The following is a 23,106-nucleotide window of genomic DNA, read 5'->3' on the forward strand; positions in this document are numbered from 1 at the left end:
GCCCTGTGATAGTTCAGCCCATGCCTTAAATCCTGGGATGGGGAGCTCATTGCCATCTCCAAGCCAACTCTTATATGGAATGAAGGACTGCTCCATCTTTGTCATGTGACTGGCATTTATTAGGGACCTGTTACATACTACATATTCCCTGCAATTGGGTCTAGGCAGTAGTGCAGTTAGAGCCAAACTAGGGTGAGGGTGGCTTTTTTTTTTTTTTTTTTTTTTTTTGGCGGTACGCGGGCCTCTCACTGTTGTGGCCTCTCCCGCTGCGGAGCACAGGCTCCGGACGCGCAGGCTCAGCAGCCATGGCTCACGGGCCCAGCCGCTCCGCGGCATGTGGGATCTTCCCGGACCGGGGCACGAACCCGTGTCCCCTGCATCGGCAGGCGGACTCCCAACCACTGCGCCACCAGAGAAGCCCGTGAGGGTGGCTTTGAGTAAAGAATGTTGGATCCTAAGTGTTTTCTTGATGTCAGGCTCTACTTAACAACAGTGTACCAGATGATGATGAAGGAAAAGGTAGAAGCCTCAGCTTTGGTGACTTAATCGCTTGAAATGAGTAACCTCTACTCTAAATGCTGTCACTGACTGAAGGGCCTTCCCCCTAAACCGTCAACACCGATGACCTGCTGAACCGTGACCCCAGTCTGTCTTCTCTTCTGCCATGAGCCCCACGTCGATCATTTTGGCGAAGAGAGAATTCCAGGAAGGCAGATCTGCCAGAGCCTGGAGCTTGGGAAGTGAGAAGCACAATCAATCACTGAATCACCTGGGCCCCTGCTTTGTCCCTGGCCAACGAGACTTGCTACACAAGTATACTATAGATACCCTAGATACTGTGCCCCCATGATGTAAATTTCTAGCTCATGGAAGGAAGGTGTTGGGGGAAAGCTTCTTGGGCTAGGTTACCCGTGACCTGGATCTTGGGGAGAGGGCCCCCTCTTCAGGTATCAGAGAGGTTCTGCCGGAAGTAAAGGTTTTCACATCTTCTGAGGAAAGTAGCTGCTTGCAGACCCCCACTCCAATAGCTTCGGCTCCAAAACTGTCTCCGGTCCAGGTAGCACAGCTTGGAGATGACAGGCAGGCAGAATATCAATTAAAAACAAATCCACAATTTATTGAAAACAGGTACCTTTCAGTAGCTCTGATTAGAATATATCAGCTTACAGATACCATGACTCAGGAAAACAGTATGTACAAAAGTCTCAGGAAGGGGAGAATAAAACAACTTGAAAAGAACACATCTTGAACAGGACTGGATTACTAGAATGGTCACGTAGGAAAATAATACAAAGTACAACAAAGAGCCATACACAGAACACTGTGCTCTCAGGCTTGGGGTGGGGACTCTCAGCTCCCACGTTCTCAGATCACATCTAATGATTCTTTGGGGCAGAGGTGCTGGCTGGAGCACAGGGATCTCAGTGCCCACGTGACAGCCCATGCCAGGGCAGAGGCCAAACGTGAGGAATGAGGCCACCAGGCAAGCTACGCCCACTCCCCCATGAACCTCAGAAGACAGAAGTGCTCTCTGCAAAGTCTACAGACCTGCTGGGGACCACAGGCCCAAGGACAGCTTAGAGTTCCTCTGCGGCCAGTCATGTAAAAACCCCAGATTAACCTAAACCCTACAGTTCCCTTATCCAGATTCCCACTAACTGGACTAACCAGAGAGGTAGAGGAGCAAGACATGGAAATTGCCCACAAACCAAGTTTTGGTCTTTGGTAAACAGGGATAATACAAAATACTAGTCTACAAATCAGCTTGAAACAAAACTACTGGGCATGGCAGGTGTTAAGTCTGCAGAGCCCTGTCAGTACCCACCACAGGAGGGAGGGGATGGGCGCAGGAGGGGAGATGTTTCCTCCTGTGGTCACTGCTGTGACAGGTCCTGGCCCCATCTGCACAGTCCCTCCCCGCTTCCTGGAGCCGCCCTCTCACGGAGCTCACTTCTCTGAGCCTAGCTCCCAGCCTCAAGCACGCACAGGCAGAAACGCCAGCTGGAGCGGGCTCTCCGGTGAGGGTGAGTTGGCAGTCTTCCCGAGAACATGAGGCTCCCCTGTGCAGCCTCGGCTGGAGTTAGGGCGGGGCGAAGAGGACGTGGAGCTACAGCAGGCAGAGGCGGCGGCTCTGAGAGCAGGTCGGAGAATTCAGTTGGGAGAATGGCAGGAGGTTTGGACTGTATGGACACAGAGGCAGTGTCTGTCATCTGGGTTGGGAGGTGCCAATAGCAACGTTTCCTGAATTCTCCAAGAGGAACGCTTCTCCCTGCTCTGGCACTTCACACTCAGACAATAAGCCGAAGGGAAGAGGTGTCTTCAGGGTCCCAGAACTGCCCACTGAAGGTCCATCCTGTCAAATCTGGCTTCTTGGAATAAGCAGCCTCATTTGTGAGTCCGTATGCTGCTGCAGATTTGAGCAAGACGGCTCTGAAAGGAAAAGGAGAGAGGCCATTTAGAGAGGAGGAAGCTGGGCAGGCCTGCCCACTTAGCACATAGTCTACTCAGGTAGCACTGGCTTTGGGGCCGGGCTGGTCTGCGTGAATATCAGCCCTCCATCCTCTGTTGGTAACATGAGCAAACTAACCTTTCTGGAAGGCAGCTATGCTCACCTCTATACCACCAACGCAGACCGAACTAACCTTTCTGAATCTCCATTTCTCATCTGAACAAAGGAGCAAAATACCATCTCAAATGAGACAGTGAAAGTATAATTTGGGAACAGCAATGCTGTAGGTCCAGCTAGATGATGGATGTCACCAGATCCGGGGGGCTGGGTATGTGCCTGATCTCAACACCGGCCTCCGTTCGGTACGACATGTTTGGGAAAGCAGCTCCGCCCCGTCCCCTTACTTGGATGTACCCTTCACAGACCTCCCCCCAGAAGGGGGGACCTACAGCAGCCACATTTGCACTAGGTGTTCCCGTCCACCAGCCAAAATCAAAGCTGATGGGACCGGGGAGGCCCGTCTGACCAAAGCTGAGCTAAGTCAATTCTTCCTCTTGAAAATTTAAATGAGGACTGGACTGTCCGCGTTGGGCAATGGAGCAATAGAGTCAGAGCTGGGAGTGTGGCTACCCAGAGCCACACATAGACTCAGGTAAGGGAGAGCAGAACCAAGAGCCTCGTGGGGGAGGTTACCCGCTGAATGGGGGGAGGACGAGGTGCAAGAGAGGTGAGGGCACGGGCCCCAAAGAGTTGCTAAAGGAGCTGGTGCACCAGAGCGGAGCCCCATCAACTCCTGGCACTGCTGGTCCAACCACTCAGAGGGCCTGCCTGTTCAGCGCTTTCTTTGATTCTGTGGGATTCCTGGTAGCAAGCTCCTCACCCTGTTCCCGAACTGTTGTGAGGAAGTTTCAGTTCCTGGGGGGTCAATTGTGCCCTAACATACAGGCACCAACTGCCTGAATGAGGCAGGATTTGATTCTCTTGTGGAACTTCTGTGGCAGGCACTCTGGTTGGACCAAAACTCAGCATCACTTTAGGGACAGAATTGCTGCTCAGTAAGCAGGATAACAGTCAAAATCCCTTGGGGAAAAGAGGCCACACAGTTGTAAGTGTAAAGCAGCAGGCCAGACCCAAAAGGCAATCCTAAGTACGGCTAAACCCAGAAGGCTACTGGAGGCCTCCTGTGTGTGGAGAGGAACCCGAGACTTACAGAGAGCTTCTTAATGTTTCCCAAGGCCTCTGGATCCAGCTGTGCGATATCAATCCTCTGCAAGTCACTGGCCAATAACCGCATGCTCTGTGTGGAGGGGAGAGCGTTAAAGTGGCAAGTCCCTCAGGGCAGGAACCTCCACCCAGCAGCCCAGTGTGCTCCGGGGGTCCCTTGATGTCCTGCACTTGTGGAGGGGGATGGCAAGGCGGGCAGGAGGGGAGTTAATCCTAAAGAGACAGTGACGTCGGTGTTTATCACTGGGCCAATAGCTGGATCAGCTGAGTATAAGGGGTGCACGTTAGCTTAGGAACGCCGTGCAGACCTCATCTGAGATAAACCTTCCCCTCCGTCCCAGGAGCCGAGGTCAGCAACTTGCTCTGCCTGGCTCAGACCCCACGAAGCTACACAAAGTGGAAGACACAGCTCGAGCTCCCCTTTCCAGACTAAGCACGCACGCACCCCGATAGTGCCCTCCTCTGCACGCCCTTTAATATCTCCCTTACTGCACACATCACGTTATCGTTAATTGGGAGCCTAGCCTGACTACTGAACTGCTTCTCAAGGGCAGGAATGTCTTCTGCATCTTGAACCTGCTACAAGACAGATGGGCAAATGTTAGTGGATGAACAAATGAAACCCAGAGCTGGGCAAGGATCTTCCCAGTCTGGAGCTCTAACCTGGGAGAGGAACTGGTTCTGAGTCCTACAGAAATGTGGATATCAGAAGCCATGCACCCAAAGGGACTTCGGCTTTTGGGAGAGAAGTGGGTGATGGACAAGAGAAAGAAGTGCTGAGTAAGCAGCACGCCATGGCCTGATGGCCCTGGGGAACACTTACCTCTCCGCCTCCCACTGGCACAGTGAGGAATATCTCTTTGCTGTCAGCGAGAGGACTGCCATTTACAGAGACATTGTAAATCCGCTCTCTGGCTGCTGGAGTACGCAGGCCTGGGGTCTTGAAGACCCTAAAAAGTGGGAAAATCTCTGTAAAGATGGCTTGGCAGACCGAATGACACCACGCGCTACAAGTCCTCCCAAACCCCATCTGGCCTCAAGCTGCAGTTTTCAAATCACACATTTCTAAGAAGGCGCATTCTAAATTTAGGGTTAAAAAGCAGTATTGACTAAACACAGCTGGAGGAAGGAGGTTGTAATTATCAAACATACATCTAGCAAAAGTCAATTCTTATCCATGTAAATTTTAGGTCCAAAGCTCCATATGGATACCAGTCATCCATCCATCCATCCATCCATCCATCCATCCATCCATCCATCCATCCATCCATCCATCCATCCATCCACAAAGTCAGAAATAAACTGCGGTTAATATATTTCCAAGAGTGGCTAAGCGCTTCCATCAGGAGGACTTTTCCAGGGTCAAAGTTGGATGATTCAGAGATTACATCATTATATTAATTCCCAAAGTGACTTTCTCAAGACCTTTAAAATGCTGCCATCTATTTTTCCCTAAATGTCTTTTGCTATATACTCATGTAAAAAAAAAAAAAAAACAATAAGCAGTTAAGGAAGAGTGAGAATTAGAAGTAGAAGGTAAGTCTTCCTCACTCTCCCCACTCCAGATAACCACTCTCAGTTCCTTATGCGTCCTTCCAGAAACTTTCTATCAAATGGGGTCATCAGGACACGCTGCTCTGCCACCTGCTTTGGAGATGCTTGTGATCATGAAGCTCTTCCCCATCAGCACATGCAGATGTACTTATTTTTCAATGGCTACACACCATGTCCTATCTAGTTGACCAGCACTATGGAAGGGATTAATTTATGCTGTAAGAACATCCTTGTTAATACTGGTCTCCCAAAAGGTGGCGTCTATTTTCACTCCTACCAAGAGTATGGGAGAGAACCTACCAATTTAAAATAAACTTGATCAGAATCAGAAAAGACCAAAACAGTCACTAGAGGCCTTCTAGTCATCAGGGACAGATAAAGAATCATTTTGTCACTAAAAACACGCAAACCTGCACTCAGGGGAGAGGCAAACATTAGGAAACCCAGGCGGTTACCCTCCTCTATGAGGGCTTCCCAGTACTTTCTTAAACACCCTCTTTTCTGGCACACATCAAATGTTGGGCTCCCACAAAAATCCAAGCGCTGCTGTCAATACTCACCTTGAGTCAAACCTGGGTGTCGGGCCCGGAGTTGGTTTCACCATAGACAACTCCAGTCGGCCCACAGCTGGGGTAACAGTGGCACAGTGGCTTGACCTACAGGTGAGACATGACCATTAGGTACGCCAACTCTCAGGTCCAGGGACGGCAGCCGCAGAGGCAGGTAACACTTATCATGTCAGGGCCTATCCTGGGCACGTTACACACGTTAGCTTGTGCGGCCCTCTTAACCACCCTCCAAGAAGCACCATGATCCTCATTTCCGGATGCAGAAACTCAGGCATATTGAGTTAAATAACTTGCCCAAGATCATACAGCCAATTAGGGCAGAGCCAGAACTCCGAACCCAGGCAGGCTGCCTCCAGAATCTGACTTCTCAATCAAGCTAACGAATGAGGGGAAGGAGACACAGCCCTCAGCACCCCGCAGGCCCCTTGCTGGAGCTCCTGTCCTCCTGCCAGACAGCTCCCCACCGCTTCACAGACACACGCCCCAGTGACTACTTTCCTGAGCCTGTTAAGAGGCAGCCCCTGCCCCCCACTCCCAGCATAAACAGTTCAAGTCTACGGTGACTCATTACTTAGCAGGAACAGGAGGAATCTTTCAAGAAACTAACTACAGGTAGGTGACAGCCACTTTGTGACCGACTGTGGGTAGCTCTACACATGGACTGTCAGGCAACTGAACAAAATATGCAGTGCTTACTCTGTGTTTCTGGGTCTTAATCTCCTTGTTTGCATTAAAAAAAAAAAAGTGGGGGAAGATAGAGAACGTGGGCAGAAGAACCAGAGAAGGTGTTGAGTCAGATGGTTTCTAGAGGCCCCTCCAGCTCGGATACTGGAGGATTCGATGATGTGAAGGTCAACTTGAACACAAGTCACAAAAGCCCTTTTACCACCTATTTCTGCCATGATGAATGTGGTTCTCCAATAAAACCAAAAACACATCTAAATCTGGAAAACCTGTTACCTTTTACTTTTGCCTTTTCCTTGTATGGATTGGGTTCTCTTCTTGGATGGAGGACACCTTTTAACCTGAAGTCACAGGCAAATGAAACTGAGGTTACAAAGAGCCCCCGCAAAGGGGAAAGGTAAAGGAGAGGGGTACCAGCTCTGGAAAAGAAAACTAATGCCGAACATCAGAAGGTCTATCTCACAGAATTCACAGTGACTTAAATAATTCTGAACATAACAGATCAACTAAGAATCTATACTGCCTGAGTCTTCAAAATAGAGGCCTTTGACCGAGAGTAAAGGTAAGTGTCTTCTGGACTGAGTGCAGCCTGGTTGGTCTCCCCACCCCACTCCCACCCCCTCACAAAGTGCTGCTGTGACAGTCACTAAGGGCACCCAGGTGCCAATCCAAGGAACCCTCAGCAGTCCTCACCCTTGCTGAGTCCTCGGAGGTACCTGACAGGAATCAGTCTTTACCTGCTGACAATCCTCCCGTGTTTCTAAGATCCACCCACCTCCCCTTCTCTGGCTGGCCCTCTGCAGGCTGCCTCACGAGCTCCTCTTTCTACCTTCCCTCCTAGGGTCCATCCTCAGCCTCCCCTCCACGTTCTCCCTGTACAACCTCATCGACTCCCTCGCTAGGACAACCACCTAAAGATCTGGGAGTCGGTGTCTCTCAATCTCTTCCTTCTGCCTGAGCTCCAGGCTGAGATTTCTGTCAGGGCTAGATGTCCTGGAGAAGTATTAACCACTCAGCAGGCCAAACAGCTGACACAGGAACTGCTCCCCTTAGTCCTAACCCAGCACTCCTCCTCCTCCTGTGCCCCACATTCCACCAGGTGGCAGTTCCCTAAACTAGAAACCACCTAGTCGTCTCTGGTCCCTCCTTCCCTCCTCCAATCTTGCCTACTCTCCATTATAAAACTTATCTCAGAACCATCCCTTCTCTTTTTACAGGGTCAGTGCCTCAGTTCAAGAATTACAGCAGCCTCTGCATGTAAATCAATGAGGTTAGAACACACCCTCACACCATGCACAAAAATAAACTCAAAGTGGCTTAAAGACTTAAACATAAGACGTGGCACCATAAAAGTCCTAGAAGAGAGCAAAGGCAAAACATTCTCTAATATAAATTGTACCAATGTTTTCTTAGGTCAGTCTCCCAAGGCAACAGAAGTAAAAACAAAAATAAACAAATGGGACCTAATCAAACTTACAAGCTTTTGCACAGCAAAGGAAACCATAAAAAAAAAAGGAAAAAACCTACGGAATGGGAGACTATATTTGCAAATGATGCGACAGACAAGGGCTTAATCTCCAAAATATACAAACAGCTCATACAACTCAACGACAAAGAAACAACCCAATCGAAAAATGGGCAAAAGACCTTAATAGACATCTCTCTAAAGACAACATACAGATGGGCCAGTAGGCACATGAAAAGATGCTCAACATCATTAATTAGAGAAATGCAAATGAAATCCACCTCACACCGGTCAGAACGGCCATCATTAAAAAGTCTACAAATAACAAATGCTGGAGAGAGTATGGAGAAAAGGGAACCCTCCTGCACTATTGCTGGGAATGTAAGCTGGTACAGCAACTATGGAAAACAGTGTGGAGGTTCCTCAGAAAACTAAAGATAGAATTACCATATGATCCAGCAATCCCACTCCTGGGCATATACCCGGACAAAACTGTAATTCAAAAAGATACATGCACCTCTATGTTCATAGCAACACTATTCACAATAGCCAAGACATGGAAGCAAACTAAATGTCCGTCGACAGAGAAATGGATAAAGAAGATGCGGTACATATATACAATGGAATACTACTCAGCCATAAAAAAGAATAAAATAATGCCATTTGCAGCAACATGGATGCAACTAGAGATTATCATACTTAGTGAAGTAAGAGTCAGAAAGAGAAAAACAAATACCATATGATATCACTTGTATGTGTAATCTAAAATATGGCACAAATGAAACTATGTACAAAACAGAAACAGACTCAACATAGAGATCAGACTTGTGGTTGCCAACAGGGAGGGGGATGAGGGAGGGAAGGACTGGGAGTTTGGGATTAGTATATGTAAACTATTACATATAGGATGGATAAACAACAAGGTCCTACTGTATATAGCACAGGGAACTATACTTAATATCCTGTGATAAACTGTAATGGAAAATATATAAAAAAGAATGTCTCTGTGTATAACTGAGTCACTTTGCTGTACAGCAGAGATTGGCACTACATTGTCAATCAACTAAACTTCAATTTAAAAAAAAATTAAAAAAAAAAAAAAAAAAAAAGAATTACAGTAGTCTCCTGACTGGTTCCCTTGTCTCTAGTTTTTCCTCTCTCCCATTTATCCCAAATCCTATTCTGAAATACCTATCTGGTCATGTCATTTACCAAGACCTACCGCATGAAACTGCAACTTCCAAGTTTGGCGCACAAGGCCATTCATTTTCTGGTCCCTGCTCTCCCCAGATCACCCTCACAGTTTACAGCCCAGCCATACCAAACTGCTTCCTGTTCCTTAAAGGGCACTTTCATACCTCTTCCTCGAATTCCCTTCCCTTTCTTCTCCAGCTAGTGAAAACTCACTCATTTTAAAGGCTGTGCCTAAGGGTGCTGGGGGAGCATACTGTATTTTAAGTATTTCCTTTTTCTCCTGACAGGATCCAGCCCTGAATCTGAGTGCCTACTTACTCTTGCAGTGTGAGGATTCTTATTTTTATTTTCTTCCTCTTCTTCTTCCATTATCATGTCATCCACTTGTATTACCTTTCGTGCTATAAGAAAGTTTTAACAGAGTGATATTTCTCATGGGAATAAACTTTTATGCATTCACATTTCTTATAGGAAATAAAACTTATGCAATCTTAGGCTGTAATCAAGAAATAGATCCAACATAAAGATGACTTTAAAAAAAAAAGAGGGTTTAGGCAAAAAAGAGGGTCTCAAGAGTGGTTAAGAAACCCCATATAACGCTTTGTATGGCAGCCCAGCATTCTGAATAAGAGTGCAGACCTTGGAGTCAGACAGCCTTGAGCTTGAGGCCTGGCCCTGCCTCTGACTAGGTCACATGGCTTTCATGGTGATCATCTGTAAAAGGGAGGAGCTACTTCATAGGGATATGATGAGACCTGGAATGTGTGCGCCACAAAAACACGGTCTTTGTTATTCATCCCAAACCCTAGAATTGTGCCTACTCTATAAGTGCTTATTAAATATTTGTGGGACGAATGAATGTAAAGTCCCTTGGACGGTACTGAACACATTATAAGTATTACTATTTATTATGATAAAATACTATTTATAAATAATAAATTATTACAATTATCATCTTTGAAGGAAAAGGGATATGAGGGATATGTTTAAGATGGATGATAACAGAGGAAATAATACCAATTTTTAATATTTAAGGGGTTGTCATATGGAGGACAGCTCTTTGGGACCTCAAAGAGCAGAACCAGTATCAATATGTAGATACCACAGGAAACTCGGGTTCAAAATTAGAAAAAAACGTTCTAACCATTACAGCTGTCTATCGATGAAAGGTAGTATCCTTGCTAAATACGTACAACCATGGGCTAGAAAATCCCAAGCAGGGATTCCATAGAGAAATTTAATTATGGGAGGAGAGATCAGACTTAATGACTTTTAAGCTTTTTTTTCTCCCTGACACAAATAAGAATCTAAGTACATTTACCTTTAAAAAAAAATAGCTTACAATGTAGTTGAAGTCCAGTGGTCGAGAGGACACAAAACCAATTTCTACTGTTGTTTGACATGGGTCCCAGTGTGTTCAGTTCCCAGTGGTGAAATCGGAAGACCAGCCCCCCACACCCCACACACCAAATAAGAAAAAAAAAAAGTGGAATTCAGAAGAGAAATTGGACATTACCTAAATGTAGAAATAACCCAAAGCGACCTAACAGATTGCAGATTTGCAGCTAAGGAACTAACTCTACAAACACCCAAGTCCAATTACGTCACAACCTCAGGGGGCGAGGGGGCGGGGGGGCGGGGGGGCGGGCAGGCCTCTAATATGACACTAGGAAAGTGAAAATCCCATCATGCTGTCTTCATGCTACAGGACAACTCTGATGGAAGGCAAGCTGGAACAAGAATTGGACGGTGTTTCTGGCCTGGCCCAGTGGAGAAGGTGCCTGCTTGGTGGGCAGCCCCAAACTCCAGGTCTTGGGTCAGGTCCATCCTCACTGGAGTTGGATGCATTGAGCTACTGGAGCTTAATGACAGTGACATCACGTCCATAACAGAACTCACCCTGGCCTGAGTCTATGCTCACGAATTACAACCCAGCTTCCCCCAAACTTACCCTTTAAGATAGCGTTTCTCAGAGTGTTGGAGGTGTATGTGAGACAATTTTCCACGGATGGGTCAGTGAACTGAGTAACATGGAATGACACGCTGAGACAGTTGGTCCTTTCACAATTCTCTTTGAACCCTTCTGATCACATCAAGGAGAGTCTTGGCTGGCACTACCGTGTCTTGTAGCACCTCTCCAAACCTTGCTCACCTCTCTAACTCAGGGAAGCAAGCAGGCAACACTGTTTGGTTTCCAGCACAGCTTTTGTTTTTCTTCTTCCACTTTCACTTTAGCTCACACATTGGTCTAAAGAGTTCGGTTAGTTATCAGTCCTGCATATCATTAACTGAACGCAGAGGCCAAAATCAAATTTTTGGATTTGCAAGACTGAGGACCAGGCATTAGAGGGAAGAGGTTCCTCCAATGACGCCTCCCCAAGCAGCCAGCCAACCACACTAGGCCTTCATTCTCTCAGTTCAACAAGGGGTTTTGAAAAGTACTCACTTTTGGCAGATTTCAGGGGTGTCTGAACAGCTTCTGCTGTTAGTTTGTTTATTTCTGTGATATCCAGGTCAGCCTGTGATGAACACAGCCAGAAAACAACAGGTATATTCTATCAAATATGAGGAACAATATTTTAAGATTAAAAACATTAATTAAAAAACATATTCTTGGGACTTCCCTGGTGGCGCAGTGGATAGGACTCCGTGCTCCCGATGCAGGGGGCCCGTGTTCGATCCCTGGTCAGGGAACTAGATTCCACATACATGCCACAACTAAGAGTTCGCATGCCACAACTAAGGAGCCCACGAGCTGCAACTAAGGAGCTGCCTGCCGCAACTGAGACCCCACGCAATCAAATAAATAAATAAATAAATATTAAAAACAAAAAAACCCAAAACATATTCTTTGATACATACAAAAGACTGTTGTGTTAGTTATAATACAAAATATTGAACTTCCATAAACCCACCATACAACCGAAGGCCTAAAATATTGCCAATTACTTGCTTCTACCTATGTATTTTTCCCTGTTCTATTTCCTTGCCTCTCCTCAAAAGGTGACCAGTCTCCTAATTCTGTCATTCCTTAGAGATAACCACTATCGTCATTCCATTTGCTTGAAATAAAGTGTGTGTGTGTGTGTGTGAGTGTGTGTGTTTCTCCACAAATGTGTATGTGCTTAAACAATATTTTGTTTGCTTTTGTTTTTGATCACTATTTGTGGTTGTAGTTAATTTGTTTTCACTGCTATATAATATCTATCACGATGGATTTGTCCAATGTCCTCTCAACAGTATTTTGCTATTACAAACACTGTTACTTTGAACTGTCTTATACATGTGTCTGATGCACACCTGTCCAACTTTTCTCTTGCCTATATACTTAGGGATGGGGCACTACAGGGTTGTAGGGTACACAAGTGTTCAGCCTTAATATTATGCAAAATTGTTTTCCAAAGTGATTGTATTTGTTTACATGCCAGGAGCAAACAAGTTCCTAATGACCCATATTCTCTACCACACTTGATGCTAAGTCAGCCTTCTCATTTTTTCCCTCCAGCTTTATTGAGGTATAATTGACAAATAAAATTCTAACATATTTAAAGTGTACAACATGAGGATTTGTGATACATACATATTGTGAAATGATTACCACAATCAAGTTAATTAACACATTCAGCACCTCACATAGTTACCTTAAAAAATTTTTTTTTATTTTTTAAAATCTAGAGGGCCAAAAGTTTTTCTACTATGCCCCTGGGGCCTTCAAAAAGGCTTCCAGTCGCCATTCTAATTAAATTTGTTCCCAGTGGTAACTATGTGTATGGGACTAGGCAAAAGCAGGCATGATTCACAGGCCTTTTCTTGCAGGGCGTGTGTAAATATCAGAATAGTCGTTGCAGACTAGGAATGACACAGGTTTCATCTCTGGGTTGGCAGAGACTACACGGAGTACTCAGACAAGGATTCTGAAGCTGTCAGGGCTTAGCAAGAAACAGTGCTGTGCTAGACAGATGAGTGCTGTCTGAAACGGATGATGGAATGGAAAGTGGCTACTGAACATTTGAAATGTGGCTAGTGTGTCTGAGGAACTGAATATTTTATTAATTTTAATTAATTTAAAGAGCTACACGTAGCTGGTGGCTACCGTAACAGACAGTACAGATCTAAACTCTTTATTCTTCTGCCTCATCTAGCAGGCCAGGTCACCGTGTAATGATGCAGGGGCTTAAAGGAACTTGGACTTTAGGCTTTCTACTTCCCCTGCAAAGGTCCGGGCAAACAGCTGCAAGGAACCTGCCAAAAAAAGAACTACCTCTCTTTATAAACCTTGAAATTATTTGGGCTTCATGTACTCAGCATTTGACAACTATAATTGTTTTGCTGACACAGATAATGTCCCCTCTGGAACCTCTTCCACAGTCAGCACCCACTGGTTGAATTTTGTGAACAGACTAAACTTAAAACTAACCAACAGTTCAAAAATAGGAGAAGTCACTTACTGTTGCTGCTTCCTCCAGCGCCCGCTTGTTTCCTCCAAAGGCTTTGAAAAGAACGTTTTGTTTAGTTACTATCAAATTTTAATAATTTAAATAATAAACCATTCTCCCTAATATGACCACTTACTTTTCTTGCACTGGACCAGATTAAGCCCTTGATCCAACACTCAGGAGCCTTTACAACCTAGTTTAATCTTTCTCCAAGCTTGGCTGTTCCCCTCATGGCTTACTCTAGGTTCCACCACACCAAAGCGCCTGTTATTTCCCAAATGTGCCACTGTCTCTCATGACTCAGTGCCCTGGTACTTATTTCCTCTGCCCGAAATAATCCTCTGCACCCAACAAATTTCTAATTCATACTTCAAAACGCAGCTCAAACCCAAACTCTGCTTATTTTTCTCTCTCAGATCGCTGCAATGTGCTGAGTTAGTTGCTCACTATCATCACATCCAACAACTACTCAAAGCTGTAGAAGTGCCCACCCCTGCCTTGAACTGAACTCTTTGAGGACAGAGATAATACCCATAGCTTCTGGCAAAAATATGTCACACAGTAGGTATGGAGTAAATGTGTATTGAATGAAGAGGTCTTTGCAGATTTAGATGTAGAACAAAAACATAGGTTAGGTTCTCTGGCTGGAAAAACTGGTAGTATCCCCTATAATAGTTCAGAACTCAGGCTTTGGAACCAGAATGCCTAGGTTCAAATAGACTCTGTCACTAACTAGCTTATGAGACTTTGAGCAAAGTAAACAATCTCTGTGCTTTAATCTTGTTGTCTATAAAACAGGGACAATATTAACAATTAATATGGTTGTGATGAGGATGAAATGAGTTAATATATGGAAAACACTTGGTACAATGCCTGTCTGCCATAGAAAGCACTATATAAATGTGCTCATTGACCACTACTCTATTCTCTTTTGTAGTGCTCATAATTTTAAATATATAACCATGTCCAAATTTTAAAAATGATCCTTCTCTACTAACTTGTAAGTTCCTGGAGGCAAGGACAACGCCTGTTTTATTTCCCAATGCATCTTCAGCACCTAGCGTTGTACCTAACACATGCTCAATGAATATTTGCAGAAATGCACAAATAGGTTAATAAATAAAAGGGGAAGTCAAAAGCATCACTGAACGTCTACTATGTGAGCAGAACATGCATTTCTATCCAGGAAGGAGGCTACATACTGGGTAATTAACAATAAGGAAAATAGTAAAAGTAAGGGTAACCCAGCAAAAGGACAGCCTCTTGCATTTCCTTGGACATTTAACAAGGGGGTGGGGAACAGGCTGGGATTTTTCTCTGGCCAGAAAAACTCTTTGAGTCCTGGCACTTCACAATTTGATATGCCCATTTTCAAACTGGCATTTTCCCTCAGCTGCAGGAAGAGCTGCTTGGGATTATCCTTCCAACTGAGGTCTGGTAACAAACCAAGCTATTCACTCATTCATTTTCAAATGGTTGGATAAAATATACCCCCCGCCCCCCCCCGCAAAAGAGTATTTCATGACACACGAAATCTATGTCAAATACATTTCAGTGTGTCCAAAAGTAAGTTTTTATTGTAAAACAGCTATGCCCATTCATTACAGCTGTTTTGGAACTGTAACAGCAAAGTTGAGTAGTTTCGACAGAAAACCCTCTGGTCTACAAAGCCTAAAATATTTATTATCTGGTCCTTTAGAGAAAACGTTTGCCTGCCTGCAGAGGTAGATGAGGGTAAGAGCTAAGGAGAAAAATAAAGCCGGGAGGTGAGACAGGGAACGGGGGGAAGGAGTAGGGCTGCAGTTTCCTACAGTGATCTTGGAAGACCTCACTAAGAAGACGAAGGCTGCCAAGGTAACCACAGAAGGGTTCCAGGCCGAGGCCTGGGGAAAGACTAGCAGCTCTTACCGAAGTAGTCGAGCCAGTTCATCTCGCGCAGCGCCTTGGGGAGTCGCAGGATCTCGATGTTGTACAAGTTATCCATCTCCTTGAGGAGGTTCTGCCTGTCTGACTGAATTTGCTTGGATCGTATTTGCACTGCGAGAGAGCAGAGCGGACGGGACACGGGTCACCCGGCGGGCGAGTGCGGCCTGGAATCCGTGCTGCCAGCGCTCTAATCCGCCAGCACCCCGCGACTGCCCCAGGTGCTAGCGACCACCCGGGCTCCGCCCCTTACCTTCACGGTCGAAGTCCTTAAGAAAAGAGGCGAGCTTTCGGCTCCGTACCGAGTTGGTCTTGGCCACCCGACTGCCGCCCTTCCTAGCCGGAGCCATAGCGCTTCGATGGAGGCTGCGGGGAGAGGGGGCCGAGCCACAAGGCGTCAGCGGCGGAGACGGGGAGGGACAAGGGGCCGCAAGGGTGAGGGAGAGGGCGGAGGGCACCCCAGGGGCTTTGGAGGGGGACCCCTGCCCTTCGGGGCTTGGGCATAAAAGATTTGCGAGGCACCCACCTGTGGGTCCCGAAACGGGGGCTGAGAAAAACCTGGCTGCTTCAGCTGAGAGGGAGCGGCTCCGGGGCTAACCGGACGTGCGACCGCCGCCACCAAATTCAAACTGCCACAGGCTGACCAGTGAGAAGCCGCCGTCTTAGGAAGGTCCCACAATAACCAATCACAGGGAAGCTTCGCGATCGGACAGCCAGCCCACATGTAGGACTACAGTACCCAGAAGGCATTGCGGTCTGACGGCATATTTTCGCGACTCGGTAGCCACGTTGGGGCATGCGCAGAGAGACTCGGAGGCAGGCTGGGGCCCTTGGAAGGTCCTTAAACTTTGATTGCTTTAGCTTTAAGTTTTCCCGCTGGTTTAGGGAAAGCGACCCGCAGCCTCAAGGAGAGGAGACAAGCTTCTGGCTCCGGACGCACGGATAGGCCCGAGGAACCCGCAGTCTGAAACAGGAAACTGCCCGAACCCGGACGAGCCTCCTCCGAGGGATAGTCAGGAAACGCTTCCCGAGGTGGGAAACAAGGGTCCTGCCTTCCGAGATCCCCTCTAAAGGTAAGACAACGCCTCGCGCTAGACACTCCTGTTGGGAGGGATAGACGGCCCTACCTGAGGAAACCCTGTTCTCACCTGCGAACGGAAATAACTCCCACCCATGACCCGGTCCTTCCCCTATCGACTTGAAACCCTAATGCTTTTTTTGTGGTGTTTTTTTTTTTTTCCTTCCCCCAACGGAAGATGACTCAAGACCAGCCTTTGCTCGCGGTGCAGGAGGCCCTGAGGAAGTGCTTTCCCGTGGTGGAGGAGCAGCAGGGCCTGTGGCAGAGCGCTCTCAGGGACTGCCCGCCCCTCCTGGCCTCCCTCAGCAACCTGGCAGAGCAGCTGCAGGCCGCACAGAACCTGCGATTTGAGGATGTGCCGTCACTTCGGGCCTTCCCAGATTTACAGGAGCGGCTGAGGCGCAAGCAGCTGGCGGCTGGTGACACTCTCCTGGACAGGCTAGGGGAGAGGCTGTAAGAGGCTCAGTGGCTCTCGTTCTTGGCGGAAAGATTTTAAAACTGGGTGTTTAATAAGCTAGGATCAGTCGGAAGGGTGTTTTTCTTCTTACTTGAGAGCGTGGTATTTAGGGATATGTCAGCTTTACCTCCTTTCCGTTTGTTGCAATGGGATCTCTGTCAAGAAGCCATTTTCTGGCACTTCCCTTGTCAGACTAGGCGTGACAGTGGTGGACTTAGTAAAAGTTATCAAAGCAGAACAGAAGAGCAATGGGGAACGCTTATTGGCCCTCCTCTATAGTCTTTCTTAGGTAAAAAGCAGTGAGGAGCTATACTGTAAACTTATTAGGTGCCAGAGCTAAGGATTTTACATACGTTATCTCATAAAAGCTTTTCAACACCTCTTTGACTTAACCTCACTTAATTAATTTTTCAGGTGAGGAAACTGAGGCTCAAGCAGATTGCCTATGGTTGTGCAGTTAGTAAATAGTAAAACTGGGATTCTAACCCAAGTATGCCAGACACCAGGGCCACTTGTTCTGCTGTTCATTGGTGTCTGCGTGCCAGGAGTAGCACGTCTCTAAGCTCTTACTATGCCTAATGTTAGACCCTCTACCTTAGACCTACAGGTAATTGAGGATAGAGAAGAGACAGGGCATGTATGGCCTTTCCTTGACCAGGACAAAAGAAGGTTCTAGTGTGTAGAGTCTGTGCCATAGACTAATAGGAAACTGTCAAAGATGGGGCCTTCTTTGCATTCATTTTTACAAAAAACATTTATTAAGCACCTATGGGATGCCAAACACAGGTGCTAGGAATACAACAATGAAGCAGACTTAGTTCCTAAGCTGAGTGAAAGAGAGAGACAAGACAATCAATTAAATTAGGTCACAGTACGTTCTAAGATAGTGAACTTTTATTTCAATTGATTACATGTTTGTGTGTGAGTATCGGGCTGTTAATTTTAAGTTTATTTTTTAATTGTGAGTCACAGTCAAACATTTTTGAAAGCTGCAATTCTAGGCTAGGGACTGCCTTGCCCTTTGGGAAGTTGTAGCCTTCGTCTTGGTGGCTGGGCCCCTTGGAGTCACCAATGGAATAATAACAAAATTTACCATAAGCTAGGCACTTCGCGAAGCACTTAGTATGCATTGTTGCATTTACTCTTCACAACAATCCTTTTCATTCATTGGACAGTTGTTTGTTGTTCTGTCTGCCGGTCTCGATGTTTTAGGTACTTAGGATGCACAGTGACCAAAAGAGACTGTTTTTATTCGTGATTGAGAATAAGTAACTTTCCTAAGATGCACAGTAGTCTGGGTGTGTCAAGAGCCCAAATCTTACCTGTTCAAGAATTCACTAGGATGGGGCACGAGGTAGCATGAGAACACTACTGGTTTGTTGCTTCAGTTTCCTCTTGCTTATTCCTTTCACGTACGTTGCATTGGACTGTGTGAGCTTTTGCTGTCCTGTATGGCAGCCCCAGAAGGGCCGCGTGGTCTTCATTTTCTTTGGCAGCTGGGAATAATATCATCACACAGCTTTGAGAGCCATGTAACTTCAGCCTCTCCATCTTTAAGTCAGTTCTTAATTCTTGAGCCACGCCTGCCTCCAAGGCACCATCATCAATCTCCGTAGACCGATGGATCTCATTTGGAGGCAGTTTTTCCCACTGGGATGTGTGGCAGTAAATATCTGGAGACGTTATTGATTGTCACAACTTGGCAACGGTGGAGGCATGGTTTGTTCTTGTCGTCTAGTAGGTGGAGGTCAGGGATGCTTCTGAACATCCTGCAGTGCACAGGGCAGCCCTCCACCACAAAGAATCATCTGGTCCAAAATGTCCTTAGTGCTGAGGTTAAGGAACCTGGCCTTTGGCCTTTCTCATGATATTGCCTAATATCAGACTCTTCCCCCAGAGCCGCCCTCCTTAAGGTGCGTGATGTAGTCAGCAGCCACGTGGAACACGTGCTTCAGATCTATGAGCAGCATGCAGACATGATCAGCCTCGATGCTGTCCTGCAGGCTTCAGCTGCGAGCCCCTCTGTGGCTGAAATGCTGGAGTGGTTACAGGATATCGAGAGACATTATCGAAGTTTGTATCCTTTGCACACATTTCAGGTAGTTCCAGAGCTGTTCCAGGAAGTCTTTTTAATTTCAGTTTTCACAATGTTGCCCAAAAATATATAGTATGGGTCAGTTCTCTTTGGTTCTTGAACTTGGATTCTTTCTGCATTCCTTTGTACAGTCATTCCTTAAATCACTTATTGAGTAACTGCTCCCTGCCAGGCGTTGCTCTGGGTGCTAGAAGATAGGCATTAAAAAAAGAAAAATGTTTAGAATGTCAGGTGGTGATAAGTGCCTTGGGGAAAAATAGAGCAGGGAATGAGGAAAGCGAGGGGTGAGGGTGGGCTTGTGGTTTTTAAATAGGGTGGTCTGGGCAGGCCTCACTGAGAAAGTGGTATTTGAGAAAAGACCTGAAGAGGGCGAGGGAGAGAACCATGGGGGTATTTGGGGGAAGAGTGTTCCAGGTAGAAGAAACAGCAAGTGTAAAGGCCCTGAGGTGACAGCGAGCCTGGTATGTTCGGGAAGTAGCAAGGCGGCCAGTGGGGCTCGAGCCGAGTGAAAGGGGGGTGGTCTAACAGGAGATGTGGTCAGAGAGGCAGGGCTAGGCCTGGTAGGGCCTCCAAGGTCTTTGAAAGGATTTTGGCTTTTACTCTGAGTGAGATGGAAAGCTATAGAAGGTTTTGAGTAGAGGAGTAACCTGATCAGACCTATGTTTTCAGCAGTATCACCCAGCTATGTTCTGAGGAGGGACTTGGGTGGAAGCAAAAAGACCTGTTAGTTGGAGTTCTCTCACCTTTTTCCTCTCAATTCTTGCCTGATAGTCGCATCTACCCTCTGGCTGGAGTTTCTACCTTCATTTGAATCACTCCCAAGCCAACCTTTATTCTTGCCTCTAGTTTTGATTTTCAGTTTCCTGCAGATGCCTCCCACTGGGATCTCATGGAACTGCAAGCTGAAAGGGAAAATTGAAATCCTCCGTCCAGCCCTCCTGTTCAGCTCCTGTTTCCTTAAGTTGTAGCATCAAACCTGTCTGATCACTTAGTCTGGAAACTTAAGCAGCATTTTCCCCGCTTCCTGCTGTTTTATGCTTACAGCGTAACAGCATCGGCCACGGTGGTGGCAACAGCAGCGTGGGCAGTAGCTGGGGCCACCCTCACTGAGCGCTTATGGTGTGCCGGGTGCTGTTGTAAGAACGTTTGCACTCAGCTGTTAAGTCCTTCCATTCTGTTTCCTTGGTGCTTCTTGTATTTCCTTCTCTCTATCCCCACTGCCTCTACCATTGTTTCTCACTTGGCCTGTAGTCACATGCAGTCTCTAGACAGGTTTCTCTGACCCTGGCTTCTTTCCCTCTAAGCCACCCCCGGGTAGTGGCCACACTCCGCAGACCTATCTTCCGGAAGTCTCGTTCTGATCCTGTTGCTTGTGTAGGAGTTTTCAGTAGCTTCTGGTGCTCTGAGGACGAGAACCCTCATGCTGGTCTTTGTGTTCTGGCTCCACCTGCCCTCTCAGGCACCTTTCCTGCTACTCGGCACATCGTTCCATGCCAGCCGCACTGGAAATGTCCTGTCCCTGAATCCATTATGTGCTTCCCCACTTCTGTGCGTTGGCTTAAGCTCTTCCTACCAGCTGGACTCTTCCTCCTGTCCTCTAAAGGGGATGAAGTCATCCTCTGAACTTCCATTGAGTTTTATCTTTCCTGTCATTTAGAGTCTTTTCAGTTTCTGATTTTTTTCTCACCACGGTGAGATCCCAGATTGCAGGGACAGTGTTTCTGTCCTTTTCCCTGTAGCCCAGAGCCATGTGTGTAAAGAAGGGCTCAGTAAAGACGCGTAGCAGAGGCGAGTCCTGCCCACCTGGTAAATGTAGCAGTAGCTGCGCTTTCACTTCTCTAGCTCCCAGGAGCTCTCTCCAGGGTATTTTCTTCCTTCAGCATATTTCATTTTCTTTTTGAGCACCTTCCTTAACTCCCAGGAAGGTACCTGAAGAGGAAGTATCTTCTGTCCTCAATCCAGTGGGGAGACTTGGGAAACATCCAAGCTTTGCCCAAAGCCTGGGACCGAATTTCGGAAGACGAACACCCAGACCTTGTACGAGGTACTGGTTTTCATGTAGTCCTTCGTGTCTCCTCCCCTCCTTTCTTTCTGTGTCTCACCTCTTTGAAAGCATGTAGAGATGCCCTCACGGTGCCTTTGTAACTTTTACAAATCTGATGTTTTGTGTTTTCTGGAGAGGTGGTATGCCATGTGTTCTCTCTCTTCCTGTTCCAGATATCCTGTTGAATGTTTCCTTCTTCCTGGAAGAGTGAAGAAGCCGTGTGTTTATCGGGAGACTAGGGGGACGCAGTTGAAGACCGACATGGCTGCGCTCTGATATATCTAAAGAAGTGTCAGCATTGCAACTGGACTTATTGGAAATGTCAGTGCCTAGAGCCTGAGGATTGTGCTGCATGTTTCTGCTGTTGGGTCTTCTTCATGCCAGGTCATGGGTGAGGGCACATGGTCACACCTTGCCCTTTTCTAAGGCTCAGGGGAGTGGACAGAGACAGAGAGGATGCAGGAAAGGCCGTGCAGAAGAACACTGGGGGCAGAAGCAACAGTCACAGAGTGGTGAGGAAGGAAAGGACAGGGGTAGAGAGTGCCGCTGCCCCCAGCGTCCTCCAAAGCTCTGAGCCTCGTTGACACCAGGTCCTGGTTTCGTGTATTTGTGTCAGTACCCAACTCCTTGATGAAAGAACGTGGCTTTGATGATTTAAAGAAGTAAGGAGTGGGACTTCCCTGGTGGTCCAGTGCTTAAGAATCTACCTTCCAATGCAGGGGACACAGGTTTGAACCCTGGTCGGGGAACTAAGATCCCACATGCCGAGGGGCAGCTAAGCCTGCGTGCCACAACTAGAGAGAAGCCTGCGTGGTGCAACGAAAGATCCCATGTGCCGCACTAAGACCTGACACAGCCAAATAAATAAATAGATATTTTTTTAAAATAAAGAAGTAGAGGTGATGTTGGTGGAAAACAGTTACTGTTTTCGAATTGCAGTAGCTCCTTATCATCAAAACAATTTCAGTTTCCAGCGCCTACCACCAGGGGGAGGTGGTGCAGCATGAATTATTCTGAATGCTTTGTGTTTGGAGGGGTTCCCTTGTTGCTCTTACTATCTGAGAGTAAGTAACTGGGGATAGTGGGACTCCTAAAATAACAGTTTTTTGGTTTTTGGTTTTTTTAAACCAAAGCTGGTGACTGACTCGCTACAGTTCTCTGATCTTGGGGTACCTGCATGGATGGGAGAACACCAGCTCACAGTCAGGTGTTCAGGGTTGGGTTTCTGAGGCCCAGTGCCTTCATCAGTGAAATGGTCGTGGTACTTCCAGACCTGTCAACTTCCTGGGCTGGTGTAAATATCTGGGTCATTGGATGTAAAGAGGCTTAATAAAGAATATAGATATTTTTCAAAATGAAAATGACTTTTTTCGTATTACAAAAGTGATATATGCCTTTTAAAAAACAGTAGAAAAATTGTAGAAAACATTTAAAATGCAGAAAAGTATAAAACAAGCTCCACCAGAGATGTTTTGTTGAGTATCTTTTTAGTGTCCATATTCACCAGTTGTTTTAACAAAACAATTAGGGTGTCATTGATAAATACTGTTGTTTAAATTATCTTTTAAAAAAATCTTTATATAGTTTGGCCAGTTTTTCATATCCGTGAATATAGCTGAACACAATTTTATACCATTTTATGAATGTATTATAATGTTATATTTTACATGTATTTTTTTAAGTCATCATGTTTTTCTACCTGTAAGGATAATACATTCTGGCTGTGAAAAATTGAAGTATTACAGAAAGTGAAAAATGCACAATGTCCACCTACCAGATACGTAATGGTTTTTAATAATGTGGTATATATTCTTCCAGGAATTTTTTTTTCTTCCAGGAATTAAAAAAAATCTATTTTATCACATATATAATAATTGTAAATAACACTTAACTCAAGACATTTGGGTATCAGGTCTCATGATGTGCTGTGGGTA

At 46.2% G+C, this 23,106-nt stretch overlaps 2 protein-coding genes across 2 annotated transcripts; one reads left to right on the forward strand and one right to left on the reverse strand.

Annotated features, from left to right (window-relative positions):
* Window positions 1-1,098: 1,098 nt before the first annotated feature.
* On the reverse strand, window positions 1,099-16,131 carry CDCA8 (cell division cycle associated 8). The gene is made up of 11 exons (XM_007101527.3): window positions 16,025-16,131; window positions 15,752-15,864; window positions 15,484-15,612; window positions 13,588-13,628; window positions 11,586-11,658; window positions 9,458-9,540; window positions 6,757-6,821; window positions 5,788-5,883; window positions 4,497-4,623; window positions 3,660-3,746; window positions 1,099-2,430 (listed from the first exon to the last, which is right to left on the reverse strand). The coding sequence occupies exons 2-11, from the start codon at window positions 15,846-15,848 to the stop codon at window positions 2,386-2,388; spliced, it is 843 nt and encodes a 280-aa protein (XP_007101589.1). The 5' UTR covers window positions 15,849-15,864; window positions 16,025-16,131; the 3' UTR covers window positions 1,099-2,385.
* Window positions 16,132-16,298: 167 nt separating this feature from the next.
* On the forward strand, window positions 16,299-21,453 carry AIRIM (AFG2 interacting ribosome maturation factor). Its single transcript, XM_007101528.4, has 5 exons — window positions 16,299-16,571; window positions 16,755-17,029; window positions 18,931-19,110; window positions 21,054-21,172; window positions 21,346-21,453. The coding sequence occupies exons 2-5, from the start codon at window positions 16,755-16,757 to the stop codon at window positions 21,381-21,383; spliced, it is 612 nt and encodes a 203-aa protein (XP_007101590.1). The 5' UTR covers window positions 16,299-16,571; the 3' UTR covers window positions 21,384-21,453.
* Window positions 21,454-23,106: the final 1,653 nt, after the last annotated feature.

The sequence above is a fragment of the Physeter macrocephalus genome, unplaced genomic scaffold (assembly GCF_002837175.3).
Source record: "Physeter macrocephalus isolate SW-GA unplaced genomic scaffold, ASM283717v5 random_422, whole genome shotgun sequence".
Taxonomy (NCBI): domain Eukaryota; kingdom Metazoa; phylum Chordata; class Mammalia; order Artiodactyla; family Physeteridae; genus Physeter; species Physeter macrocephalus.

Excerpts from the sequence above, each read along its gene's own strand:
- CDCA8 (XM_007101527.3), bottom strand. The coding sequence starts at position 15,848 with ATGGCTCCGGCTAGGAAGGGCGGCAGTCGGGTGGCCAAGACCAACTCG. Across the intron at positions 15,613-15,751 it reads TAAGGACTTCGACCGTGAAG|TGCAAATACGATCCAAGCAA; the intron begins GTAAGGGGCGGA and ends GCTCTCTCGCAG. Across the intron at positions 9,541-11,585 it reads ACCCCTGAAATCTGCCAAAA|CACGAAAGGTAATACAAGTG; the intron begins GTGAGTACTTTT and ends ACTTTCTTATAG.
- AIRIM (XM_007101528.4), top strand. The coding sequence starts at position 16,755 with ATGACTCAAGACCAGCCTTTGCTCGCGGTGCAGGAGGCCCTGAGGAAG. Across the intron at positions 19,111-21,053 it reads GAGAGACATTATCGAAGTTT|GTACCTGAAGAGGAAGTATC; the intron begins GTATCCTTTGCA and ends ACTCCCAGGAAG. Across the intron at positions 21,173-21,345 it reads ACACCCAGACCTTGTACGAG|ATATCCTGTTGAATGTTTCC; the intron begins GTACTGGTTTTC and ends TTCCTGTTCCAG.